We start from the raw sequence: 22,746 nt of genomic DNA, 5'->3' as shown, positions 1-22,746 counted from the left end.
TTTAAAATAACCACTGCTTCTTTGTTTCCCCCAAAGAATACAGCACAAAAGTAAGTTACAGTGGTGCTCAATATATATTTATTGACTGTTTTGGCCTCTCTCTTTTAATACCTAATAAACGTAATGATTTATTAAGGAAAAGCATGATAATATCAAACCCACATAGTATAACCTATAGCAGACACTACCTCTTTCCCACATAGCATAACCTACAGCACACACTACATCCTTTCCAAGGACAAAACTGCTTCTGGGAAGTTAGCCACCTCCTCACTGACCTCTCTTCCTCAATTTTTACTGATTCTCCTCTGCACAGCTACCAGGGGAAAAAGACATCAGAACTGGCTCCTTCCAGCTGTCCTCTTATGGTACCAGAAACCTTAGCTCTTTCCAGATTCATTGGGGCAAAAAAATATTTCTCTCCTTTCAACCAAAGAGATTTTCCACTGCCTTTTTTCAGAATCAAGCTAATGAAACAGCAACCAAGGAAGGAAATATTTATTGTCAGTAAATCGAGTTACGAATAGATGTATAAGGCTAAAGAACTTTGTTCTGCTATATATATATAAAAAGATGGGGAAAGAAAAAGGATAAAATTCTTTAAAGTTATCTCAAGCAAAAGTTTTCAGGTATAATAATAAGACTTGGGAGTGTTTCTAATGAAAAGAATTTCAGAAGGTACTGTCAACTATGCAAAGTTCTTCATAAAGGTTAGGAAAAAACTCACTACAGGCCAAAAAGTATCCCTGATTTAAGTTACTAACAATGGGATGTCATCTTGCTTGAAAAAGCTCAGAATGCTACACTTTTTTGGTACTGTGCTATACTGAAGACTGATCAACACACATTTTCTTATTTTCAAGTGTGTCACAAAGAAAACTACTGTAATCTTACGAAGCTGAAAAATAGGATGGCTCCATCCAGGCACTGAAAATAATAGAAAGGAGGGAACATCAAAGCCCTAAGTTCTACTTGTTTTCCTTCTGAATGTTTCCAAGTGGCTTGTTTCTTAACTCATACCAATAAAAAAAAGTCTTTTAGCACTTCTAGCTGGTATCACCTTTGAAATAAGATGGTATAGCCAGGGTAGGTCCTAGGCAAAATTATTAAATAGGCATAGTTTCCCTTTTGGAAACTGGGGACTAATAGGATCATGAAACTGCCAAAGAAAGTAGAACAGGGGAACATAATCTAAGGAAACTGCCTCACATCTCAAAAGCTAAGGAGTACAAGGAAGGCTTTGGTGTATAAGGGGGAAATCAGGGACAAATTTGTATAAATCCCACTCATTGCATAGTGTGTACACACACACACACACACACACAGAGTGAAAAAATGAAGAAAACTTCAGTGGAGCACTTGATTGCTCTCTAGTTCTAAGAGTTAATTTTATTGCCCCAAATAAAACCCCTAAGGGCAAAATCCCTCATTCTAAAAGCTTTTTTTCCAGTATCTACTATGCAAAGCTGTGCATGTATAAATAGCATGTACTCAATAAGTAACTGATAGATCCATTAATAAGTAGCAGTTCCAAGTAGTGGTGTTAGGAATATTTTTTAAAATAAATAAATATAGGGGGAAGGGGTTCAGCTAGGTGGCACAGTAGATTGAATACCAGCCCTGGAATCAGGAGGACCTGAGTTCATATCCCACCTCAGACATTTAATTATTACCTAGCTGTGTGACCGTGGACAAATCACTTAACCCCAATGCCTTGCAAAAAACAATTAAATAAGGGCGGCTAGGTGGTGCAGTGGATAAAGCGCCGGCCTTGGAGTCAGGAGTACCTGGTTTCAAATCCAGTCTCAGATGCTTAATAATTACCTAGCTGTATGGCCTTGGGCAAGCCACTTAACCCCATTGCCTTGAAAAATCTAAAAAACAAAACAAAACAAAAAAACCCAATTAAATAAATAATAAATAAATGGGGGGGGCAGCTAGGTGGCACAGTGAATAATAGAGCACTAGCCCTGGAATCAGGAGGTCTTGAGTTCAAATCTGACCTCAGACACTTAATACTTTAGGGCAGCTGGGTGGTACAATAGATAGAGCACTGGTACCTTGGAGTCAGGAGAATGGGAGTTTGAATCCTACCTTAAATACTTGACTCTTCCTAGCCATATGACCTTGGGCAAGTCACTTAACTCTGATTGCCTCTCCAGACATCCTGACTCATATCTTGTCACTGGTCCCAGATGGCTCAGGAGGGGAAAGTGAGGCTGGTGACTTAGCACCACACACCCACACTCAAATCCAATTCATGTGCTTATCATGGCATCAATTCCCTGATGTCATAATCGTCTTCCAAAATGAAGGACAAACATTAATATTATTTTTACTTACCTGTGTGACCTCGGGTAAGCCACTTAACCCCATTGCCCATAAATACAAACATACATGCATACATACATTCATAGATAAGGCTTCTAATTAAGAATAACTATATTAACCACACACACATATTTTTAGAACTTGAAAATTTATAAGCTTTTATGATATATTTAGGCAATGAAACAACTTTGATCAGTTAAAATTCTAGAAGGCATTTATGGCAAAGTGAGAATGCAGAGTATTCCTAACCCAGAGATGGCTGTTGCCTGGTCCTGCCAAAACTCCAAGAGGCTTTGAACTGAAATACCTCAATATGAGCTAAAGTACTTCATATCATCCCCATTTCCCTTTCTTCTTTAAAAATGTTCAAATTCTGTCCAGCAATGCTCCCAGGGAGCATTAGGATGCATCCACACCAGCACCCTCTCTCTTAAATCTTAAACCTGCCTTTTAGCAGCAATCAAGGTCAACTAAGAAGAAAAGTTTCAAAGGGAGTACCTTTAGACATATCAGAGAGCAGTTGGATGCTAGATCCTCTGCAGCAAACTAGAAAGAGAAAGAAAGAAGATTCCAGATCTACTTAACTGGTCCAAAAAAAACTTTGGCTTTGTATCCACACCCTAGCCGAAAAGCCTTGTCTAGACTAAGAGCATTCAGGTGCCAAGGGAATACAGGATTATAAAGTGGTGACTCCTTCCTAAAGTAACATTAAATATCCTTCCTGATTAGTCACCAATCAAGAAAATCAGAGAAAACTAGATGAATTGTGACTAGGAACCCTTATTTCCCCAAGTTCATCAACTAAACAAACACCAGTTAAACATAAACATTGCAAAAAGTCAGAGCATTCCAAAGTCATGGGTATCCCTGGGCATTCCCAAATAACACAACTCTAAACAATCAGATTCTCTCTCTAAGAGGCAGGGGCTAGCCTAATTCCTAGCTTGTCTTAGGCAAGTGAATTCTTATTTTATTTCCTTTTACAACCCAGGCAACTGACATCCAACTGTTAAGCTACCTCCATCTTTATATTCAGGAGATTCACAATAACCCAAATGTGATGCAAAAGGCATGTCTTAATATGAGAGTGTCCAATTATCTATGGTATTTTACAAAGTACATGCTCATAGAAACTCTGAAATCTTATTTTCCCTTCCTCACCAACATTACTCACCCATTCTCATCTAAAGCCAGCATGTGGCTGGGTGGTATCAATATGTTCTGCTGAAAATATTACTCAAAAATATTCCACAAAATATGTATTTATTACAAGTAGGGTGGCAATGCCATGGACTAGATACCCTCAAAGAGAGACCCATATACAACAGGGGGACCTTCTCAAATGCTGCAATTCACATACTACACATAAAGAGAAACATCAACATTCATGCATCCATCCATCTCTACAACTGTCTGCTGTATCTTTCCTTTTGCTATAAAAAGACAAAACACCAACAAATGAGACACAGTCCCTGGAACATAGAAGGCCCCATTCTATTAAGGACATCATAACAGATCTAACCCAAAGACTCTAAAGGCAGAATTGGATCAAGTTCCAACACAAATAATGTCCATAGTCAAAAGTTCTGAAAGCACACATTTCAGAAGGCCAAGTACTGCCAAACCTCCATGCTAAAGAGGGTTCTACTCAACTAAAAAAAAAAAAAAAAAAAAAAAAAAAAGGATTTCTGCTCTTAAGCAAAGTTCAGAACTTACTAAAAATAAGACAGCTTTAGATCTGGAAAGGGACCCAAGAGATCATCTATACATTAAGAAAAAAGACAAAGGAAAGGAAAGCAACCTGCCCAGAATAGAATGATAAAGCTGTTCTGTGGCAAAGCTGAGAATAGGATCTGAATCTTGAATACTGATCCAGTGCTTTTTTCACAAGAGCAGAAAGAATAGGAAAGAATAATGGAGAAACCTAGGAAAATAAATAAGAGGGCGGCAAGAAGAGTCAAAAGATACCCTTAAATAATGGCAAAATGCATAATTATGCAATTTTGTATATGAATGTTATACAAGAAAAGCCATGATGAACTGCTTGTTAACATGGAAAACAAAGGCAGCAGTTAGGTGACCCTGGAATCAGGGACCTGAGTTCAAACTCAGATACTTGATACTTTAATAGGTGTGTGACCCTGGGGAAGTCACTTAACCCATCCCCCCCAAAAAATATGGAAAACAAGGAAATTGGAATAGCTTCATTTGGTTTACAATGTTTTACTCAATTCCAGGAATATGAATTAACATTAACAGGCTCTTTACTCACAGATGAGCAGAACCAAAAGAACACTGTACTCCTCAACAACATCAGGGAGTGATGACCAGTCCTGATCACTCCATCAGTGCAATAATCAGGGACAATTTTAGGGGATCTATGATGGAGAATACCATCTGTATCCAGAGAGGGAACTGTGGAGTTTAAATGAAGACCAAAGATTATTGTCTTCAATTTTTAAAAGTTGTCATATAATTATGTGATTTTGCTATCTCTAATGTTTTCTTTCTTCCTTTTGGAGATTTCTTCTCTCAATACATTCAATTTGGATCTTTGCATATCATGGAAGTAAATGTAGAGACTATATCAGAATGCCTTCTATTGGGGGAAGGGAGGGAGGAATTCAAAATTCAAAACCTTACAAAAATTATTGTTAGAAACTACCATTGTATGTAATTGAAAACAAAATATTTATGTAATTTTTTTAAAAAAGATCTAAAAGATTTTTTAAAAAAAGATACTCACAACAACGACTCCCCCAGTTGCTATGGCTTCATTCAAACCTAAATTCTTTCTCTCCAGCTCAGCTGCACCAGGTTCTCCAGACGCTATCCCCCACAGAATCCAATTCTTGCATCCTTGTTTCAAGCTCCATGTACACTATTAGGGCCTTGCAAAGGGCAGCTGCCAAAAATGAGTAAAGATATACACTCATGCCATGGATTAGATTCCTCCAGTCTCTCCAGAAGGAAAATATTTTATGCTTATTTATGCCTCCACTGTCTCACTATAAGAACTTGGGTTCACTTCCACATCACAATGGGGAATCAAACATCATGTCAGCAGAGAAACTGTGTCAAGTGTAACCAAACTAGAAAGGGTTCCAATATGAACCTAGTGAGGAACTATCAACTATAGATGAGTCTAAGTAAGAGAAAAAACTTATTTCCAAATATTTCTCTACCTGGTAATTTATTATGACCAAAGCAACTCATTTCTGAATTGTAGTCCATAATAGACTAAGGCAAGGAAGAGTGGTACTTTTGCCATCAGAAGATCATGGATCTTTTTTTTATTTATTTATGAAGCTACCTTCTCTCTAAACTAATCTTTTCTCCCAAAGTCTGGTTCTGAGTTTCTCCAATTGTTCCCAATGATCTAGAAAACAGAACAGTGACTAGAAATAAGGATATTTAGATTTTTGGTCTCTTTTCTATTTCCCATATTCTATGTGAACCAGGCCAAATTTGTCCAAGACTTTGGACAAGACGGAATCTCTTCTGTCAAATGAGGAGATGTAACCAGAATAAGAGTACTAATCCCCAAGGAGTCTGTGGATAGGTTCCAGAGGGTCCATGAAATTAGACAGAAAAAAATTATTTCAAATATACTTGGTTTCCTTTGTAATTTTATATATTAAAAATATTAATCATGTAATTAATATATTAAATATATAGATATAAATAAAATATAAAATATAATTCCAGTAAGGGGATCGATAGACTTCATCATATTGCCAAGGGGAAAACTGAAAAAAAAAAAGGTTTAAATATAAAAGTTTAAATATTTTAAATCTTTCCCAATCCTAAACAAGCATTTTTAGGCACCTAAAATTGCCTAAGCAATTTTAGTTGCACCAAAGCAACTTAGTAAAAGACACTGTGCCAAGTACTGGAGATTTAAAAAAAAAAAAGACAAAAGACGGTCCATGACCCCAAGGAGCCCAAAATCTAAAAGGGAAGACAAAAATGAAAACAACTCTCACAAACAAGATACATACAGGAAAGTTGGAGATAATCACAGAGGAAAGGCACTAGGATTAAGAGGATCAGAAAAAGGCTTCTTACAGAAGATGGAATTTTAACTGAGAACTTACAGAGATGAAGAGGGAGAGAATTCCAGGCACAGCGCACACAGTAAAAATGCAGGGAGTTGGGAGGTGTAGTATCTTATGGGAAGAACAGCAAAGCCAATGTCATTGGGGGTGGGGGTGGGGCAAGAGGGCATTAAGGTGTCAGAACAGCAAGAGGGAGCCACATTATGAAGGTACAAGTTCACCAAATAGAAGATTTTATTTTAGATCCTGAAGGCGATAAGGAGTCCTGGGATTTGATTAAATAGGGTGGTGACATGGTCAGACTTGTGCTTAGGTAGATCAATATTTAATGCTAGTACCTCCCCTCCTCTGTTGATTATCCCCACTTTAGTCTGAACATTAATCTCACTTTATTGCTCTTGACATTTATTTCATTGTTGTGTTTTAAACAAATTGAAAGATTGTGGTAACTCTGCATTGAACAGTCTATCGGTATCACTCATAATTAACATGTGCTCACACAGAGGCTGTCACATTTTGTTAATTCTCACAATATTTCAACTTTTCCCACTATTATTATAGCTGTTATGGTGATCTATGATCAATATTCTTTGATGTTACCTTTGTAACTGTTTGGGGGGACTACAAATCATGCCCATTTCAGACACAAACTTAATAAATACATGTGTTCTGACTTCTCCACCTACTGGTCATCCCTATCTATCTCCCTCTCCAGGAGCCTCCCTTTTCCCAGAGATATAATATACTGACTGATATTAGACCAATTAGCATGTCTCAAAGTGTTCAAATGAAAGGAGTTAATCCACAAGGCAATCTCCATTGTTTTCTTATTTTAAGAAATTGCCACAGTCACCCTGACCCTTCAGCAACCACCACCTTGATCAGGCAGGAGTCATCAGAACTGAGCCAAAAGAGGACAACTCCTGAATTCTCAGATGACAATTATTATTTTTCAGCAATAAAGCCGCATTAAATTAAGTTAGGTATATATACTGTGGCACATTTAGACTATAGTACAGTGTTAACACAACTTTTCTATGCACTGAGAAACCAAAATATTTGTGGGATCTACTTTATTGCAATAGTCTGGAACTGAACCCCAAATATTTCAGAGGTCTCCCTGTATCTTCTTTAGGCCCATAACTGTTTATGTGTGTTGTCTCCTCCATCAGACTAGGCACCTGGAGAGCAGGGGCTGTGTTTTGCCTTTATTTCTATGTCTGCCTATAACAGTCACTAATACATGTTTACTTACTGATTCAAGTGGAGAGGCTTGAGGCAGGAAAACCAACCAAAAGGCTACTGCAGTGGTCTGGATGTGAGGTGATAAGGGCATGTACCAGAGTGAAGGGGTCACACAGAAGACATATTACAAAAGTAAAATCCACAGATTGGGAGAATAGGGGGAACAGGTGAGAAAGAGAGAATGGCACTTAGAATGTGATCCAGGTGCCTGGTAGGGCAGATGTGTCCTTGACAGTAATAAAGAAATTCAGAAGAAATGAGAAGGAGGATATGTAAGGAAAAAAAGTTCCATTTATTAAAGTTTTAGATGTCTACAGGAATCCAACAAATAGAGAGCTGGAGATGTGAGCCTGGAGGTTAGGAGGGCAGTTAGGAGATGCATATGTAGATTTGAGGATCAACAGCCTAAGGGATAAATATTGAATCCCCTAGAGACTAATCAGATCACCAAGTGAAAGGTGTAAAGAGAGAAGAAAAAGAGGGCCCAGGACAGAGGTCTGGGCACATCTGCTGTGAGCTGACAGGACCTGGACAAAGAGCCAGCAAAGGAAACTGGGAAGGGTCACTCCGACAAAGTAGAAGGAGATCTAGAATACTGTAATGTCACAGAAACCTATAAAGAATCACAGAAAGAATTAATTTAACCTAGCTTACAACTTTCTACTAAAAAGCCTCAGAAGACTTAGCCAGGCTAGTCCTTCAATTATAGTCCCTCATCTAAATTACATTCCAAATTCAGAGATTTCAAGTATTTGCCTCAACTTAATTGTATAAAACCTTGCATACAAAAGTCCCTAAATAAATGTTTTTTGTTGAATTCATTTAATCAAGTGCAATCCCCTTCTACACTAGCACTAATTACATTGTTAAAACCTTAGCCAAAGAACCCACCAACCATTTCTTCACATCTACTGGAGATTTGAATTCCAATATGTACAAAAAAATAAAAAGACCAAGTCGATATCAAATCACAAAAATTCTCCACAGAACCAAGATTTTTTTTTTATGTTGAAGAACTGGACAGAGCCCTTAAATCCTAACTTGGATCCCAAGCTCTCTGAGCTCTCAACACTGACCTGCACCTGCCCAATTGGATCCTAGCTAAAAGTCAATGGGCTTTGATGTATGCTAGCTCCTAGAAAGAGTTCATGCTAAAATTCCCTAAACCTCAGCGGCCCCGCTACAAATTCATGGTCCACTCCTCAAAAATCTACTTCTATAGCTTATTATTGTTCTTAGGGAAGGACAATAAGATCAATCTAAATGATCAGATGAGGGAAAAAACCCACTCAAATTTAGAACCTACGAGTGGCTAGAGGAAGCAAGTCCAAAAGCGAGAGGGAAGGACGGGAGGGCATCTCTTACCTTTTCCAACCCAAGGTGCTGGCATGAACTTGTAGTTCTGGCCAGTTGGGGCCCACATCTGACAAGCACAGGCACAAACCCTTCATCATCATCCCCTCAACTTGGTGGGGAAAGGCGGGGAGAGGCTGCGAGGCGCCTCCAGCCGCCCTGACCGCGCCGTGGAGGGGGCCCCCAGGTCTCAACGGCCGTCCCTCGGGGGCCCCAGCTGGAAGTGGACGGCCCTGGGGAGCGCCGAAGGCCCCCGCGCCCGGGGCCCGGCCCGAAGGGGGCTGGGCCGGCTCCCTCTCTGGGTAGTCCGCGGAGCTTTCGGTTTTTTTGTCCAGAATTCTGGTGCCCCCTCTGGCCTAGCCCAGAACTGTTCCAACCCCAGAAGCGGCCCCGGGAACGCTCGGATCCTGGCGTGGAGAGCGCAGCCCGCCGCGGCGGCTCGGACCTGCGGCGGCCAGCACCCCGGCTCCGAAGCCCCCCGAGCCCGGGGGCGGCCGGGCCGAGGCGCGCCGGGCCCCCTCGCCCGGGCCCCCGGCCGGGCAGCGCCGGCATCCGCAGCCAGGATGCGCTTTACCTGACGCAGGAGTCAGCCCCGGGGCGGCGCGTCCGTCCGTCCGTCCGTCCGCCCCGCGGCGGGCACAAGAGCCCCCCGCGGGGCCCGCCCGGCCCGGCAGGCCTGGGATCCCCGGCCGCGGCCCCTGGGGTCCGTGCGGCGCGGGGCCCGCCCGGGGCGCCCGGAGGGGCGGCGCGGGCCCCGGGGCGCCCCGGCCTCAGGGCATGCCCGCGGCGCCCGGGCGCGGGCTGCGGGGCGGCTCGGGGCGATCGGGCCTGGCGGCGGCCGGCAGGGCCGGGAGGGCCGGGGCTGCCCGGCGGGGCGGGCGCGCCGGGGCGGCGGCGGCGGCGGCGGCGGCGGCGCGCCCCTTCCCCCTCCCCGCCCCGGCCCCGGCCCCGCGGCACTTACCCCGGCGGCGGCGGCGGCGGGCCCGGGCGCAGCCGCTCGCTAGGTCCCCAGCGCCGGCAGCGGGAGCCACAACATGGCGACGGCGGTGGCGGGCGGGGCTGCGGCTCCGGGGGCGGAGCGGGGGCGGGAGCCGGCCGGGCGGCGGGCCCAGGCTGGGGCGGCCCGGCGGGGAGGGCCGCCGCGCGGGAGGAGGGGAGCGCGAGGGCAGGAGGGAGGCGGGCCGGCTGGCGGGCGCCCGGGCGGCCGGGCCCGCCCGCGTCCGCCGGGCCCCGGCCTCCCCATGCCGCGGCGCGGCCCTGCCCGCCGCCCGGCCCGCCGCCGCCGCCGCCGCCGCCGCCGCCGGGGACGCTGGGGAGCCGGGCCGGCCGCGCGCGCCCGCCCCTCCGGACACGGAGCGGGCCCCGGCGCACACGCGCACGCGCGCCCCCGGGACCCCGCCGGGAGCCGGACCCCCCGCCCCGCGCGCTCACCTCTGCGTCCCGGGGTCGCCTTGGGAGGAGGGCGGCATCGCCTGCCTACGAGGGACCCTCACGGGCTACAGGCCCGGCGCGGCGCCCGCTGGAGGTGGCGGGTGCGGGCGCCGCGGGGCCGAACCCCTCCGGGGCCGATGCGCCTGCCTCCCCGCAGGAAAACTTGGCTGTCCGCCGGGCAGAGCCACCCGGAGCACCGGGGAGGGAGGGAGGGAGGCCGGGGCGCCGGGGAGAGGGCCCTATCCGCCCGAGGCCCCCACGGGCAGGGGGAGCCCAATCCACTAGGCCCCGGCGCATCGAATACACATTAAAGCCGGCCCGCGGAGAGGGCAGGCGGGCACATCGCGGCGAGCGTGCAGACGAGTGCCCGGGGCCAGGCTTCGCGCCTCCACCAGCTGGGTCCTAGCGCCCACGCTTCCTCGCTTTCTCCGGGGTCAGCCCGCAGCTCCAACTCCCCGGAGCACGCCCCTCCCCCTTTCGGAAAGTTGTCGCAGCCTGGGCGTGCCTCTGGAAAGCGAAAGCCGTGGGGCTAAGGACCAGGTTGGACTGCTGGGACAAAGGGGCCACCAGCCCCGGAATCCCACCTATGCCAGGCGCCTGGCCCTGGTAACGGGCCCCTCCCCGTCCTTCAGCTCCGGGGACTCGCAGCGAGGGACCAGAGAGAACCTGTTCCTCATCAACCTTAGAAGCAAATAGTTCTTGGGGCAGGGACTATTTTCTTAAAACTTGGGATACGGCGTGAATTCCATTTTATACCTGCCCTCAAGGAGATTACAATCCATTTGGCCACCTGGGTTGTAGATAGAACAGTAAACGGAAAAAAATAATCATGTGCCAAATGAGCATACGATAAGTTTCATAGGAATTCGGGGGAAGGACAGGGCCCTGGAATCGTGAGCAATTAAATAAGGCTTCAGGAAGGAGAACTGGGCCCAGGAAAATGGGGATTTGTGAGAGCTGAGGGAAGGATAGGATAGGATAATCACAAAGATCAAGATGGTAATGGAAGTGAGGAAGTGTTTAGGAGACTAGTCAATCAAACTTGGGGCTCCCGGTAAGTTTAGAGAGGAGCTCGGAAGGTTAGAGAAAAAAATGCTGGAAGAAGCCTTAGAGGGATGCAAAGGGAACAATAGAGATAGCGATTGCCTGCAGCAGGGGGGAGTCCGTAGAAGTTACTAACTAGAAAAGTAAAAAGTGCTAACCTGAATTTTGAATAATTCCCCTACATACCCAAGGAGTTCAATTAAAATTCTTGAATAATGCTTAAAGTCAAGTCTGTACTTAGATCAGTAGGTAGCAGAGTGGTTAAAACTACAGAATTTGGAGTTGGGAAGATTTCAATTTTAATCCTATCTACTAGCTCTTAGACCCTGAGCAAGTCACTTAACAGCTCTCAGCCTTAGGTAACTCCTCTGTAAGACCAGGATAATGATAATGGCACCTCATTGCATTGTTTTAAGGATGGAATGGAATCAGATCTGTAAAGCAATTTGCAAAATCTAAAGGCTGTATAAACAGGTAGCAGGCCAGGACTGGCTTGTTGGGATTTTTTCTGGGGGGAGGGGAAGCTATTGGGTTTTTGTTTTTACTTTGCTTCGTATCCCCCTAGGCTTAGCAAAGTGCCCGTTACACAGTAGGCGGTTAATAATTGCTAATTAAGTGGCAGATTATTAGTTATTATTCTTGATCGCCCGGTAGGGCTCTCTATTCAAGCAGGTTCACCTTCCCTCAACCTCAACCATCCACACTCCTAAAGTGGACCTTCCCACCAAACTAGAAACCATGAAAAGTTCCCAGCAAAAACAAAGCCCTGATCTCTGGAACATTTTGGAATTTAAAGTTAACCAGCAGAAGAGTCTATTATCTGTTTTTGATAAGTGAAGTTTTAGATTATAGGACTTTCAAGTGGAGATAAGATACTGAGGTCAAATCATTTACCTGAGGTCAGATGTGTGACTTAGAAAGGGCTACAGGTTTAAAAGTCTTCATATGAATGGACAGAAAAAGATAATGAATCTAGGAAGACAAAAATTCAATAACTCAATACAGTAATGGCACCAAGAAAATTTTCTTGATAACAGTGAGATTATATCATTAAAGTGGAGTTATTTAATCTGAGGTCAGTGAACTTGCATGGGGAAAAACCCACATCTTCATTTTCACTAACTTCTAGATGAAATATACATTTCCTTCCTTTATGAAAGTAGGCAAAAAAAACCTTATTCAGAGAGTTAGAATATGAGCTCCCTGAGGGCAGGGACCATATTTTTGCCTTTCTTTGTGTGTATCCAGCACTTGGTGGGGGGGGGGGGGGGAGAAAGTAAGTACTTAATAAATGCTTATTGACTGAGAAGGGGGTCCGTGGTTTTTACCAAAGGTTTCTGTTTTGTTTAAAAGTCATAAAAATGTTAAGAACCCCTGTTTTAAAACCTCTTTTACTGTATGACCAACATTACCAGCATGGTAAGGGAAGGACTATCCAATCCTCTTTTCCCTACCACAAATGCATCCCAAGTGGTTGAAGCTCTGCTCAGAGAAGTAGCAGATCAAATGTATGTATCACAAAGGACTCCTACAGTGAGGCATAATGTGTGCTTTGTTAATCAATAAGCAAGTATGAGCATTTAGACCTGCAGTCAGGAAGTCCCGAGTTCAATTTGGTCTCAGACACTTTACTAGCTGTGGGCATGCCAGTGAACCCCGTTTGCCTCAGTTTCCTTATATGTAAAAATGAGCTATTGAAATGGCAAACCATTCCAGTGCCTTTGCCAAGGAAAAAACAACAATAACATGCATTAGGCACTATGTTAAATAAGTATTGGGAGATATAAAAGACAAAAAGACTCACAAGGGACTCCCAGTCTAATCCAGTCAGAACAATCAATTAGTTACAAACAAAATTATCCCCGATAAACAGGAGGTAATCAACACCAGGAAGCCACTATAGTTAAAAGAGGATCAAGAAAGGTTTCTTGGAGAAAGTGAAATTTTAGTTGGAGCTTGAAGGAAGCCAGGAAAGCCAAGAGATGGAAATGAGAGAGAGTATGCCAGTAAACAATCAGTCAACATGCCTAGAGTTGGGAACTGAGCATCTCATTTGAGGAATAGAAAAGAGGCCACTGTCACAGGTTCTAAGAGCAGAGAGTGGGGTGTTTAACATTAAAAGACTGGAAAGAGAGGGACTTTGAATGCCCAAGCAGAAGAATATATTTTGAAAGAAATGAAAAAGGATTCTAAATTCCATCAGATTCAAAATAAGAGTCTAGACCCACTGGTTTAGCTTGGTACTGGAAAAGACCAAGAGCCTGCTCTAACCCAATGAGAAGGACAAATAATCCACAACCTTCTTCAGTAGTTGCACAAATTTTGACCAACATCAAATAACATAATAGCAGTACTTCCTTTTATTTGTTCTAAACTCACCTGGCTGAAGCAACAAAGGGTATCCCCTCATTCCAGTATTTAATAATTTTTTTTATTAATAAAGCTCATGATTCAGTGGATTCGTTAAACTAAAGAGGGCAGTGTTCATTCTACTATACTGCCTAATTACTATATTACATGAATACTTTATTATATATTACATATGTTCTAATGTTATATTAAAGCATATTATATTAGTGTCTCAAAATTTAGGTTTTATATAAGACTTTGCTTTTCTTTTCTTTCCATATACAGTGAACACTAGAACTGGGAGAGAGCATCTAGTTCAGTACTCTTATTTTACAGGTAAGGAAACTGAGACCCAGAGAGGTGAGTGACTTTCTCAAGAGGATACAGTTCCATCAGTCATATTTCAGAATGCCCATTTAATTGATTTCCAAAGCTCTATGCTTGTTCCATGGTTGCTTAATGCAGTTAAGCCTTGATAACTACACTAATGAAGGAGATATTTTTATAGTAATGTACCTATCAACCATATATATATATATATATATATATATATATATATATATATATATACATCCTTAATTTCCATATCTGGTAGCCATTGTGCTAAATTGGTTCTCACAACCACCCTGAGAGATAGGTGCTCTTGTTATGCCCATTTTACTAAAGAAACTGAGACAAACAGAGGTTAAATGCCTTACCCATGGTCTGAAATGCCTGAAACTGGGATTGAAAGTCAGATTTTCCAGATTCCAGCTCAGGTGCCCTATCCCCTGTGTCACCCAGCTGCTGCTACTTTTTTTTTTCTTTATCCATATCTTCCTGTACATACCTAGACTAAACTGAAAGCATTGTTACACCCTCAAGAATCCAAAGTGACTCCCCAAGGAGACATTCAAGCCTCTCTACAACCTGGACTTTACCTTACCTATCTAAATTTATTTTCTACTATTCCCCAATATTTTCATTCGACTTTTCTTTATAAAGGGCTCCTTCTTGCTTCTGTGACCTTCTTCCTCCTTTTTGACCATCCAAGCCTTATCTGTCTTTCAGTCTATAAGGAGCCCCACCTCCACCTCAATATAACTTTTCCCACTTACCCAGCCAGTACTAATCGATTCAACAACTATTTATTCAGCATCTACTACTTGTGAAGCAGCATGCAAATAAAAGGGGAGTGGGGAATTCAGTCCATGGGGTGCTGGTAAATGTTTAACCAAACAGCTGACTTCATGTCCTGAAAATCCAGAGCCAATATTGTTTCCATTATACTATACAAGCCGTATATTTTTTAAAACAATTTACTACCTTTTCCTTGGACAAAACTAATCATAAACAACATAATACTAACATTCCCAAACTCCAAAACAAATAAACACAACTTAAAAAAAGGTGATTGGAACAATTTAGAAGTCACAGAGATCATGCACATTAATTTTTGTAAAAAAATAGTACCAATGTTGTTCCTTGGATTTATTATTCCTTTTGCTATTGTTCCATATTGGCTTCTTTTGGCATGGTTTAAGGGAGTATTATACCATAAAGTTTGCCATTTCGACATTGAGGCCAGTAAGTAATCACATACCTGGCTGACATCCAAGTCTCAGAGGTTTGAATACGGAAGGAACTTTGGAATCTTTATGGTCCAATGGTCTCCAACGTGGGAAGCGGTGGAATAAATCCAGAAGTCCCTGGATTGACACCGCCCCCAGAGGTCTGTAATCAACCAATGAGAGGGTAGGAAGATGATTCAAATCCCAGCCTCCTCAGGCCTCCTGGAAGATATAGAACTAAATCCCCACACAACCGACACACTCAAATAATTCCCCACTCCTCCCCCCTCCAACCCCAGACATTCCACGGTTTGGGGTGGGGGGAGCTCCTTAGGACTTTTATGATCTTCTACAGGGGTTGTGTCAATGACCATTTTGACAGTGATGAAGCCCGTGGTCTCCTCAGAACAAAGTTTTTAAATAGGCCCAATAAAATAAATAGGCTTAGAAAGAAAACCAATAATTGTATTATTTTTAAGTACAGGTATATCTGTTCATGCATATATGCATACATATTTTCTAAATAAGATCAGAACTCTTTAAATTCTCTTTCCAAATTCTACTTTCTGCAAGTATCCTTTCCCATGCACCTTAATATTAGTCCCCTCCTTCCCTGTATGTAGGTCATCTCAAATTTATTCTTTATATATCTTGTTTGTACATTGTTTTCATGTTGTCTCCCTGCTTTGACTGTGAGCTTCTTGAGAACAGGGACTGTCTTTAGTTTTTCTTGGTATCCCTAGCATTTAACATATAATCGGGCCAAATCTAATAAATAATAGTTGACAACTGGCAAAGTTCCCCTGGTTCCTTCACCCTCTCAGGGTTCCTACACTTGGCCCCTCACATTGGCACCTTGTGGATGCAGCAGCCACCCCACATTAATGGACCCTTACCTTTTTGAGAGTATTAACAGTGAGACCCCTATTTCACTGTTTATGGCTGGAATAAGCCATAAATTATCTTTCCCATTTCATTAACTTTCCCCCAGACACCCTCTTCCGAACTTAACATTCTTATAATCACACAACCTTGCAGTTATTCTGGACTTTTCTTTCTCACCCCAAATGGCCAATCAATGGTCATAATGTCCCTCGTAGCTGTTCCCTTCTTTTTAATACATCAGTTGAGTTCTTCATCACCTCTCCCAAGGACCACTGTAAGAGACACTTAATTGGTACCCTGAGTCATCTCACCTCTCCAAGATGCCAAAACAATTTTTCCTAAGAGGCAGATCTGATCATGCCCCTTCCCTACTTGAATCAAACATTAGTTCATCTTTATCTTAACCTTTTTTAATGTCACTTTTTTGGTATTTTATAGTGTACATATTTACCAGTTCTTTAGTTAGTGTCTGAGATTTACACACACACACACACACACACACACACACACACACACACACACTGAGTGCTCAAAAAAACATTTAAACGATAGCAGGGTCAATTTTAAGTTAGGAGAACTCTATTCTAGTCCAATTCTCTCAATTTACAAATGGGAAAACAAACCCAGAGGAGGCATTTAACATTTCATACTTTTACAGGGCTTGGAAGGTTTGCAAAGCGTTTTATATATTATAGCTACATTAGTATAAATTATATAAATATATAGATACTGTATCCAGAGAAAGAACTGTAGAGTTTGAACAAAGATCAAGGACTATTACCTTTAATTTACGAAAAAACCTGATATCTTATTGTCTGAGCTTGCTATCTCTTATACTTTATGTTTCTTCCTTAAGATGTTTCTCTCTCATCACATACAATTTGGATCAATGTATACCATGGAAACAATGTAAATACTGGCAAATTGCCTTCTGTGGGGGATGGAGGGAGGGAACTAAGATCAGGGGGAAAATTGTAAAACTCAAATAAAATATTTAAAAAATTAAAAAAAATTCTAGATACATATTTATTCTTGATACATTATAGAAGTATAAATGAATATGTATCTCACTAGAGCCTCCCCACAACACTGGATGCTCATATCATCACAATAATTGCATAATCGTTTGCTTTAGATTCGATCGATAGAAACGTTATCCGGTGTATAATTCATTACATAACGCAATTACTATATCATCATAATGACGATCCCTGTTTGACACGGGAGGAAGGAGCCCGAATTGCCCAGACACCCACGGAGCGCCTCTCTGCAGTAAGGTTGAGGTCCGGGGCTGCCCGACTCCACGGCGCGGGCCCTCTCCTGTGGCCGTGACTGCGGATGGACGCAAGCCGCACACGGCGTCCGGGGGAGCCTCGTCTCCTCCGTGGACTGAGGGCCAGGACCGATGCCTGTGGGAGGAGTTTCCGCTGTCTCGCGGGGAGGGGAGGCCAGCCGGGGGCAAACTCGGATAACGCGCCCCCAGACAGCCCCGCGTCTGAGAGCCGGCCCTGTGAGATCCCTCTCCCCGGCTAGACTGAGCCCACGAGCACCGGAAGCCGCCGCTTTACATCCACCCGCCACCCCCACCCGGCCCTGCGGAGCCCGTGGGCGCCAACTCCGACCAGCTACCGTCCGGGCTACCACCGCCCCAGCCGCGGTGGGGGGAAGAATCTGTGGCCCCAGGCTGGGCGGGGACCGTCCCGCCCCCCAGCCAATCCGAGAAGAGCCGAGCCAGGAAGGGCCTCTCCTGATTGGCGAAGCCCTAGGAGGCGGGGCAGACTTCCCGGCACCCGAGTGTCCCGAACCCCGCTCCCGTAACGGAAGGCGGGGCGGGGGGGGAGGAGCCCGGTGGGCGTGGCCTGCGTCGGGCTAGGTCGCACGTTCTCCCGCTTCCCTTTGTCTTCCTCCCCCGTCCTACCGGGCCGGGGGGGGGGGCCGCAGCCCGGAAGCGGAAGTGCGGGGCAGCCGGGGAGGCGGTCTGGAGCGTGTCCCGCCTCCACGCCGGTCCGGCCGCTGCCCTCGCTTCCGTCCCGCCCGCGCCATGCTGTCCCTGGACTTCTTGGACGATGTGCGGCGGATGAACAAGCGGCAGGTGAGGCCGGCCGGGTCCCACGCCCCGGGGCCCGCCTCCCCCTTCTTCCCGCCCCTCGTCTGCTGCGTCTGTGCCGCCTCTCCGCTCCCGGTCCTCCCTCCCCTCCCCCTGGACCGACCTTCGGCCTGGCCGCCCGCGGGGCGGGGGGCTGCCCGGAGCCCCCCGAAGCTGGGGCCGCCCCCGCCGCCTTGCCCAGCACAGCCTCGGAGGGGGTGGGGACCCCCCTCCGCCGCTGCCCCGGTGAGAGGCGCCCGTGAGGTGGAGCAGCCCCCCCCCCGGGCATGGCAGCGCAGGGCCTGGGTTCAAATGCCGGCCCCTCCTCTTGGGTGACCTTGCGCCAGTCATTTCGCCTCCGGGTGTCAAATTCCCGGTTTCTAAAATGAAAGGGCTGAATCATGTGACCTCCGAGGCGCCTCCGAACTCCAACTTGACACGAGTCTGTTTTGGTGTACGAGGTCAGTTCATCCCGCCCCAGGTCCAACTTTCCTAGAGCCTGTGGGGGTCAGTCCATCCGCTAGAGTTGGAGTTGAGGCGGGCCGGGCCGGTCCAGAGTCTCCTCCAAGGATGTGCCAGTCCGGACCGCCTCTAAATCCCCTTCCCAAGAGGATCCCAGGCATTGAACGTGAGGAGCTTGAGGCCTTTGGGTCTGCTGGCCGCAAGCCCAGCTGCTCTGCAGCAACCTTCTGCGGTGGTGTCAGCTGCAGAATTCAGGGGCTGCCTCTCTATTAAGGGGGCAGCAAAAGCTGCAAACTTGAAACCCTTCTCTCCCACCGAAGGAGCAGACCTTTACTCGATGTGGATCTGTTGTGCATGATACAATATTTGGTAATGCCATTCAGTTTCATACACAATGGGTATCTCAGATGATTTTAAGATTCAGAATTAGAGCCCTATCACAAAGTGGCCTTGTATTCACTTAGAGATGTGAGATACAACCCTTTAAAGAGTCTTCAGGGACCTGGTTAGCATCCAAGGATCTATTTCCAAATTATAAGCTTAAATTCTTCCTTTTTGTCTTAAATAATGAGTTAACTCATTGTTGGTCTAGTAGTTCCACCTATACTATGTGCAGCTATCAAAGATTAATACTAGTATCTTAAGCACACAATCATCTGGTTTGTTTGCTGCAAACCTATTTATATGTCATTAGATTGTGTTCTAGAACTTTGCATTGAGGTACTCTGGCTTTCTTGTTTCTATGATTATTACAGATGGTAGACATAAAAGAACATTTTCTTAATCTCGTTGGATTTGGGGAGTGGGGAAGGAAGCTCACCTGGCTCAGATTTGTTGAGAGATTCCTGTCCCATCTCCTTCTCTTTTCTGTGCCATAAGACTTCCAGTTGCTAGGAATCCAAGGCCTGTTTTTCAGTAGTTCCTCCTCTCCACTGATCCCACCCCATGATTAAGTTTCCTTTGCCTTCTGTCACACCATAATGACTGTAATTGCTTTCAGTCGGGTCTTCCACAGACTTGTGTCTTAAAGTTTGAGTTGCACCAGGTTCACTCTGCCAAGGAACAGTTAATAACTAAAGGGACCCCGAGGGGAAAGGCATTATAGGGCAAGGAGCAAACAGGGCCTCTTGATTATCAAGATTGCATTCTGGATTTTTGTGAGTACTTGAAAAATGAAGACACTTTTAGAAGAAAGTGTTAATAGAGTTATTGAAGAACTAACCAAACTAGAAGAGGAAAAACTAGAGAATTTTGTTTAATTGTATTAATTATATAGATTACACAGTTAGCTTTTGCATAATTACTTCCATTTATTTACATATCATTAAGTATAGGCACACTAATGAAGGTAAGTTGTGGGCTTTTTTTTATTACAACACTGAATAATTGCTGGCTTACTATTTAAATAAAAAGAAAATATGGTCATTAATCTGGTTGTACTGCCAGTCCCTGTTAAACCAAGGGAGCCTTCCATCAGATCTTCATATTAATTTTCTTACTTTATTCCCTATTAAATGAATCTCCTATCATAGCCAAAGCCAGTATACTTATCTGTCAGTTTATCTCTTATGCTTTCTCTGCTCTCTTGTAGTTTCTTATGTGATGACCTCTGAGAAGCCCTTTCTGCCCTTCTTCACATATTAATCAAAGACTTTGCATGGTTACTCAACCCCAATTGATCTCTTATTATCTGAGATTTATTTATTTTTGCAATGTTATTTCATTTATCTTATCTCAGTCTAGCTCCTTTAAAGGTAGATCTTCTATTTCTCTAAATTAAACTCATTTTTAAAAAGTAGATGGTCTATAAGTTTTTATTGATTAGTTTTTGTAAAAGAATCATCTGAGATGACATGAACAGAGAAGTATGTTCACTTCTCTTCCAGACCTTTTTTCTTTTTTCTGTATTATATACTACCTTGTAGGTTTCCCACATAAAGCTGGGTAGATTTTAGTATTACTTAATAATGTCAGGTGTTTTCATAAATATTATCTATGATCACTCAAGTGCTTTCCAATTTTAAATACTTTAATCTCATTTGAAATTTTCTACAAATTTTGTCTGGAAATTCCCCAAAATGCTCAGCATATTTTAAAATCAGCATCGTTAAGTTGTAAATTGTAAGAATTTTCTAGTCCATAATTTTTCCAACCCTCTTAATTAACTCTATACCACCTTTATAATGTGTAAGCAATAGCTATCTTGTCAGCTATCCTCTATTTCCCCACTTCCCTTAGAGTTACACATTCCCCTTTGTAGGCACTATTCAGCTGGCAGCAGAGAGGAAAGAGGGTGTGGTGGTTTGGGTAGTAGCCATTTCCCAGTGTACCTCTCTGCATTGTGGATGATTAGTAATGCTTAATGACAAAACTGGATCTCCTGCAGAATTAGGCCTCCACTGGAGCTCACACACCACTTAAAACTTTAAGCACCCTATCAAAATTACTTTTTGAATTTTTTTTGCCCTTGCCAAGTGGCTATTAAGTTATTTTGAATTTCATCTTTAGATCTATTAAATTTGATTCCAAAGATTGATTTTAATTGGATTTTGTAATTTTTTTTATATACACAAAAGCACTGGCATTTCATTTGCTTTTCTTGTTTTGTAATGGATGAATTGAAATAGTAGTGACTTCTTAATGTGGATGCTTTTGAGAACAGTACCTTGCAATTTCACTAATTTAGGAGCTCTTGCTCATACATATTAACGTCTAGTCTGACTTAAGTAGTCTGAGAATTATATAAATATTTTATTTGTTTTTTTCAATTACATACAGTGGTAGTTTCTACCAATCATTTTTTTTTTTTACAATTTTACTCCCTCCCCCCCAAGAGAAGACACTATGATCTAGGCTTTACATTTGCAACCATGATAAGCATAGACTGCAATTGAACGTGTAAAAAGCAAAATATTTCTGAATACACATTCTAGTACCTTTGGATGAAGAGTTCAAAGTAATTTCTAAATATTATGTCTCAGTATCTCTTAGAAGAGAGGAAATTTGGTGTTGCAGTGATTAAAGAACCAAGTCTAAATCCTTCCTAGCCTTGTAACCCTGCCAAGTAGCTGAACAGTGATTTAATAGTTGTTGATCTACGTTCCCGGAAGAAGTTTTCACATAGAAAGTTGCCTGTCCTGGACATTAACTCCAGACTCTCTCCATTCCATTGTCCCATCCTCTGATGATATTTGTCCTTCCTTCTCAAACATCATGACATCAGGGAAGTGATACCATGACAAGAAAATTGGATTTGAGTGAGGAACTACTCTACTAAGTTACCAGCCTCACTTTCTCCTCCAGCCATCTGGAGGTCCAGTAGCCAGATATGAATCAGGACAACTGGAGATGGCCCTGGTTGTGAGGCAATCAGTGACTTTCCCAAGATCACACAACTAGTAAGTGTCAAATGTTTAACTCCCATCATACTGTCTCCTAAGGCCAGTGCTCTATCTACTGCACTACCTAATCCCCATGTCTCTTCAGCAGGGAAATGTTAATTTTTATCGAAACCTGTGGACCATTTAAACCTTTATTGCATTTGATCTTTTCCCCCTTAAAGGATTTGTGAAAGAATTCCTTTAAAGTGCAGGAATCTTCCATATACATTGATTGAACATATTTGAATAAAATGAAGTTTAGTTTGCAGAATATTGAAATGTTATTTTTCTTTCTCAATAAGGCACATCTTACAAGCACCAAAAATTTGTTATGTTTTTAAATTTTAAAACTCAGAAAATAAAGCTTCTTAATGAAAACTTTTAATGGAAAATTTTCAAAAGTAATTTTATTGTTCAATAAATAAGATATTTTCTTGAAGAGTCAGACTCTCATCATTATAAGCATTTAATGGTATTATGAGGACTTCAGAACTTTCCAGAATGGTAGAGTTGTTGGCTGCTATATAAACAGCTACAGACTTAACTATCTTATTATTTTTCAGTTTTATTTA

The 22,746-nt window shown here is 43.5% G+C and overlaps 2 protein-coding genes across 12 annotated transcripts in view; one reads left to right on the top strand and one right to left on the bottom strand.

The window, feature by feature from the left end:
• ZNF592 (zinc finger protein 592) overlaps positions 1–17,968 on the bottom strand; it is a 67,343-nt gene extending 49,375 nt beyond the window's left edge. Inside the window, exons 1-4 of one of the 11 annotated variants that reach the window (XM_074233930.1) lie at positions 17,436–17,968; positions 16,424–16,518; positions 15,394–15,524; positions 5,078–5,236 (exon numbers count right to left, since the gene is read on the bottom strand). Coding sequence is in view for 1 of the 11 variants with exons in the window: in XM_074233929.1 (XP_074090030.1) it covers positions 9,000–9,057 (58 nt within the window). In the remaining 10 variants the exon portion in view is untranslated. Of the gene's footprint in view, positions 1–5,077; positions 5,989–8,999; positions 9,375–9,561; positions 9,586–9,948; positions 10,085–10,418; positions 10,495–15,393; positions 15,540–16,423; positions 16,519–17,435 lie in introns of those variants that run through there. The other 10 variants (XM_074233931.1, XM_074233935.1, XM_074233934.1 and 7 more) reach the window with 10 other exon arrangements.
• Positions 17,969–18,188: 220 nt separating this feature from the next.
• SEC11A (SEC11 homolog A, signal peptidase complex subunit) overlaps positions 18,189–22,746 on the top strand; it is a 37,704-nt gene continuing 33,146 nt past the window's right edge. Inside the window, exon 1 of the mRNA XM_074233940.1 lies at positions 18,189–18,338. Coding sequence (XP_074090041.1) covers positions 18,288–18,338 — 51 coding nt within the window. The 5' untranslated portion in view covers positions 18,189–18,287. The remainder of the gene's footprint in view (positions 18,339–22,746) is intronic.

The sequence above is a fragment of the Macrotis lagotis genome, chromosome 4 (genome assembly GCF_037893015.1).
Source record: "Macrotis lagotis isolate mMagLag1 chromosome 4, bilby.v1.9.chrom.fasta, whole genome shotgun sequence".
Lineage (NCBI taxonomy): Eukaryota > Metazoa > Chordata > Mammalia > Peramelemorphia > Peramelidae > Macrotis > Macrotis lagotis.
The sequence above is the reverse complement of the archived record's forward strand: the minus strand, read 5'-3'. Positions and strand labels throughout refer to the sequence as shown.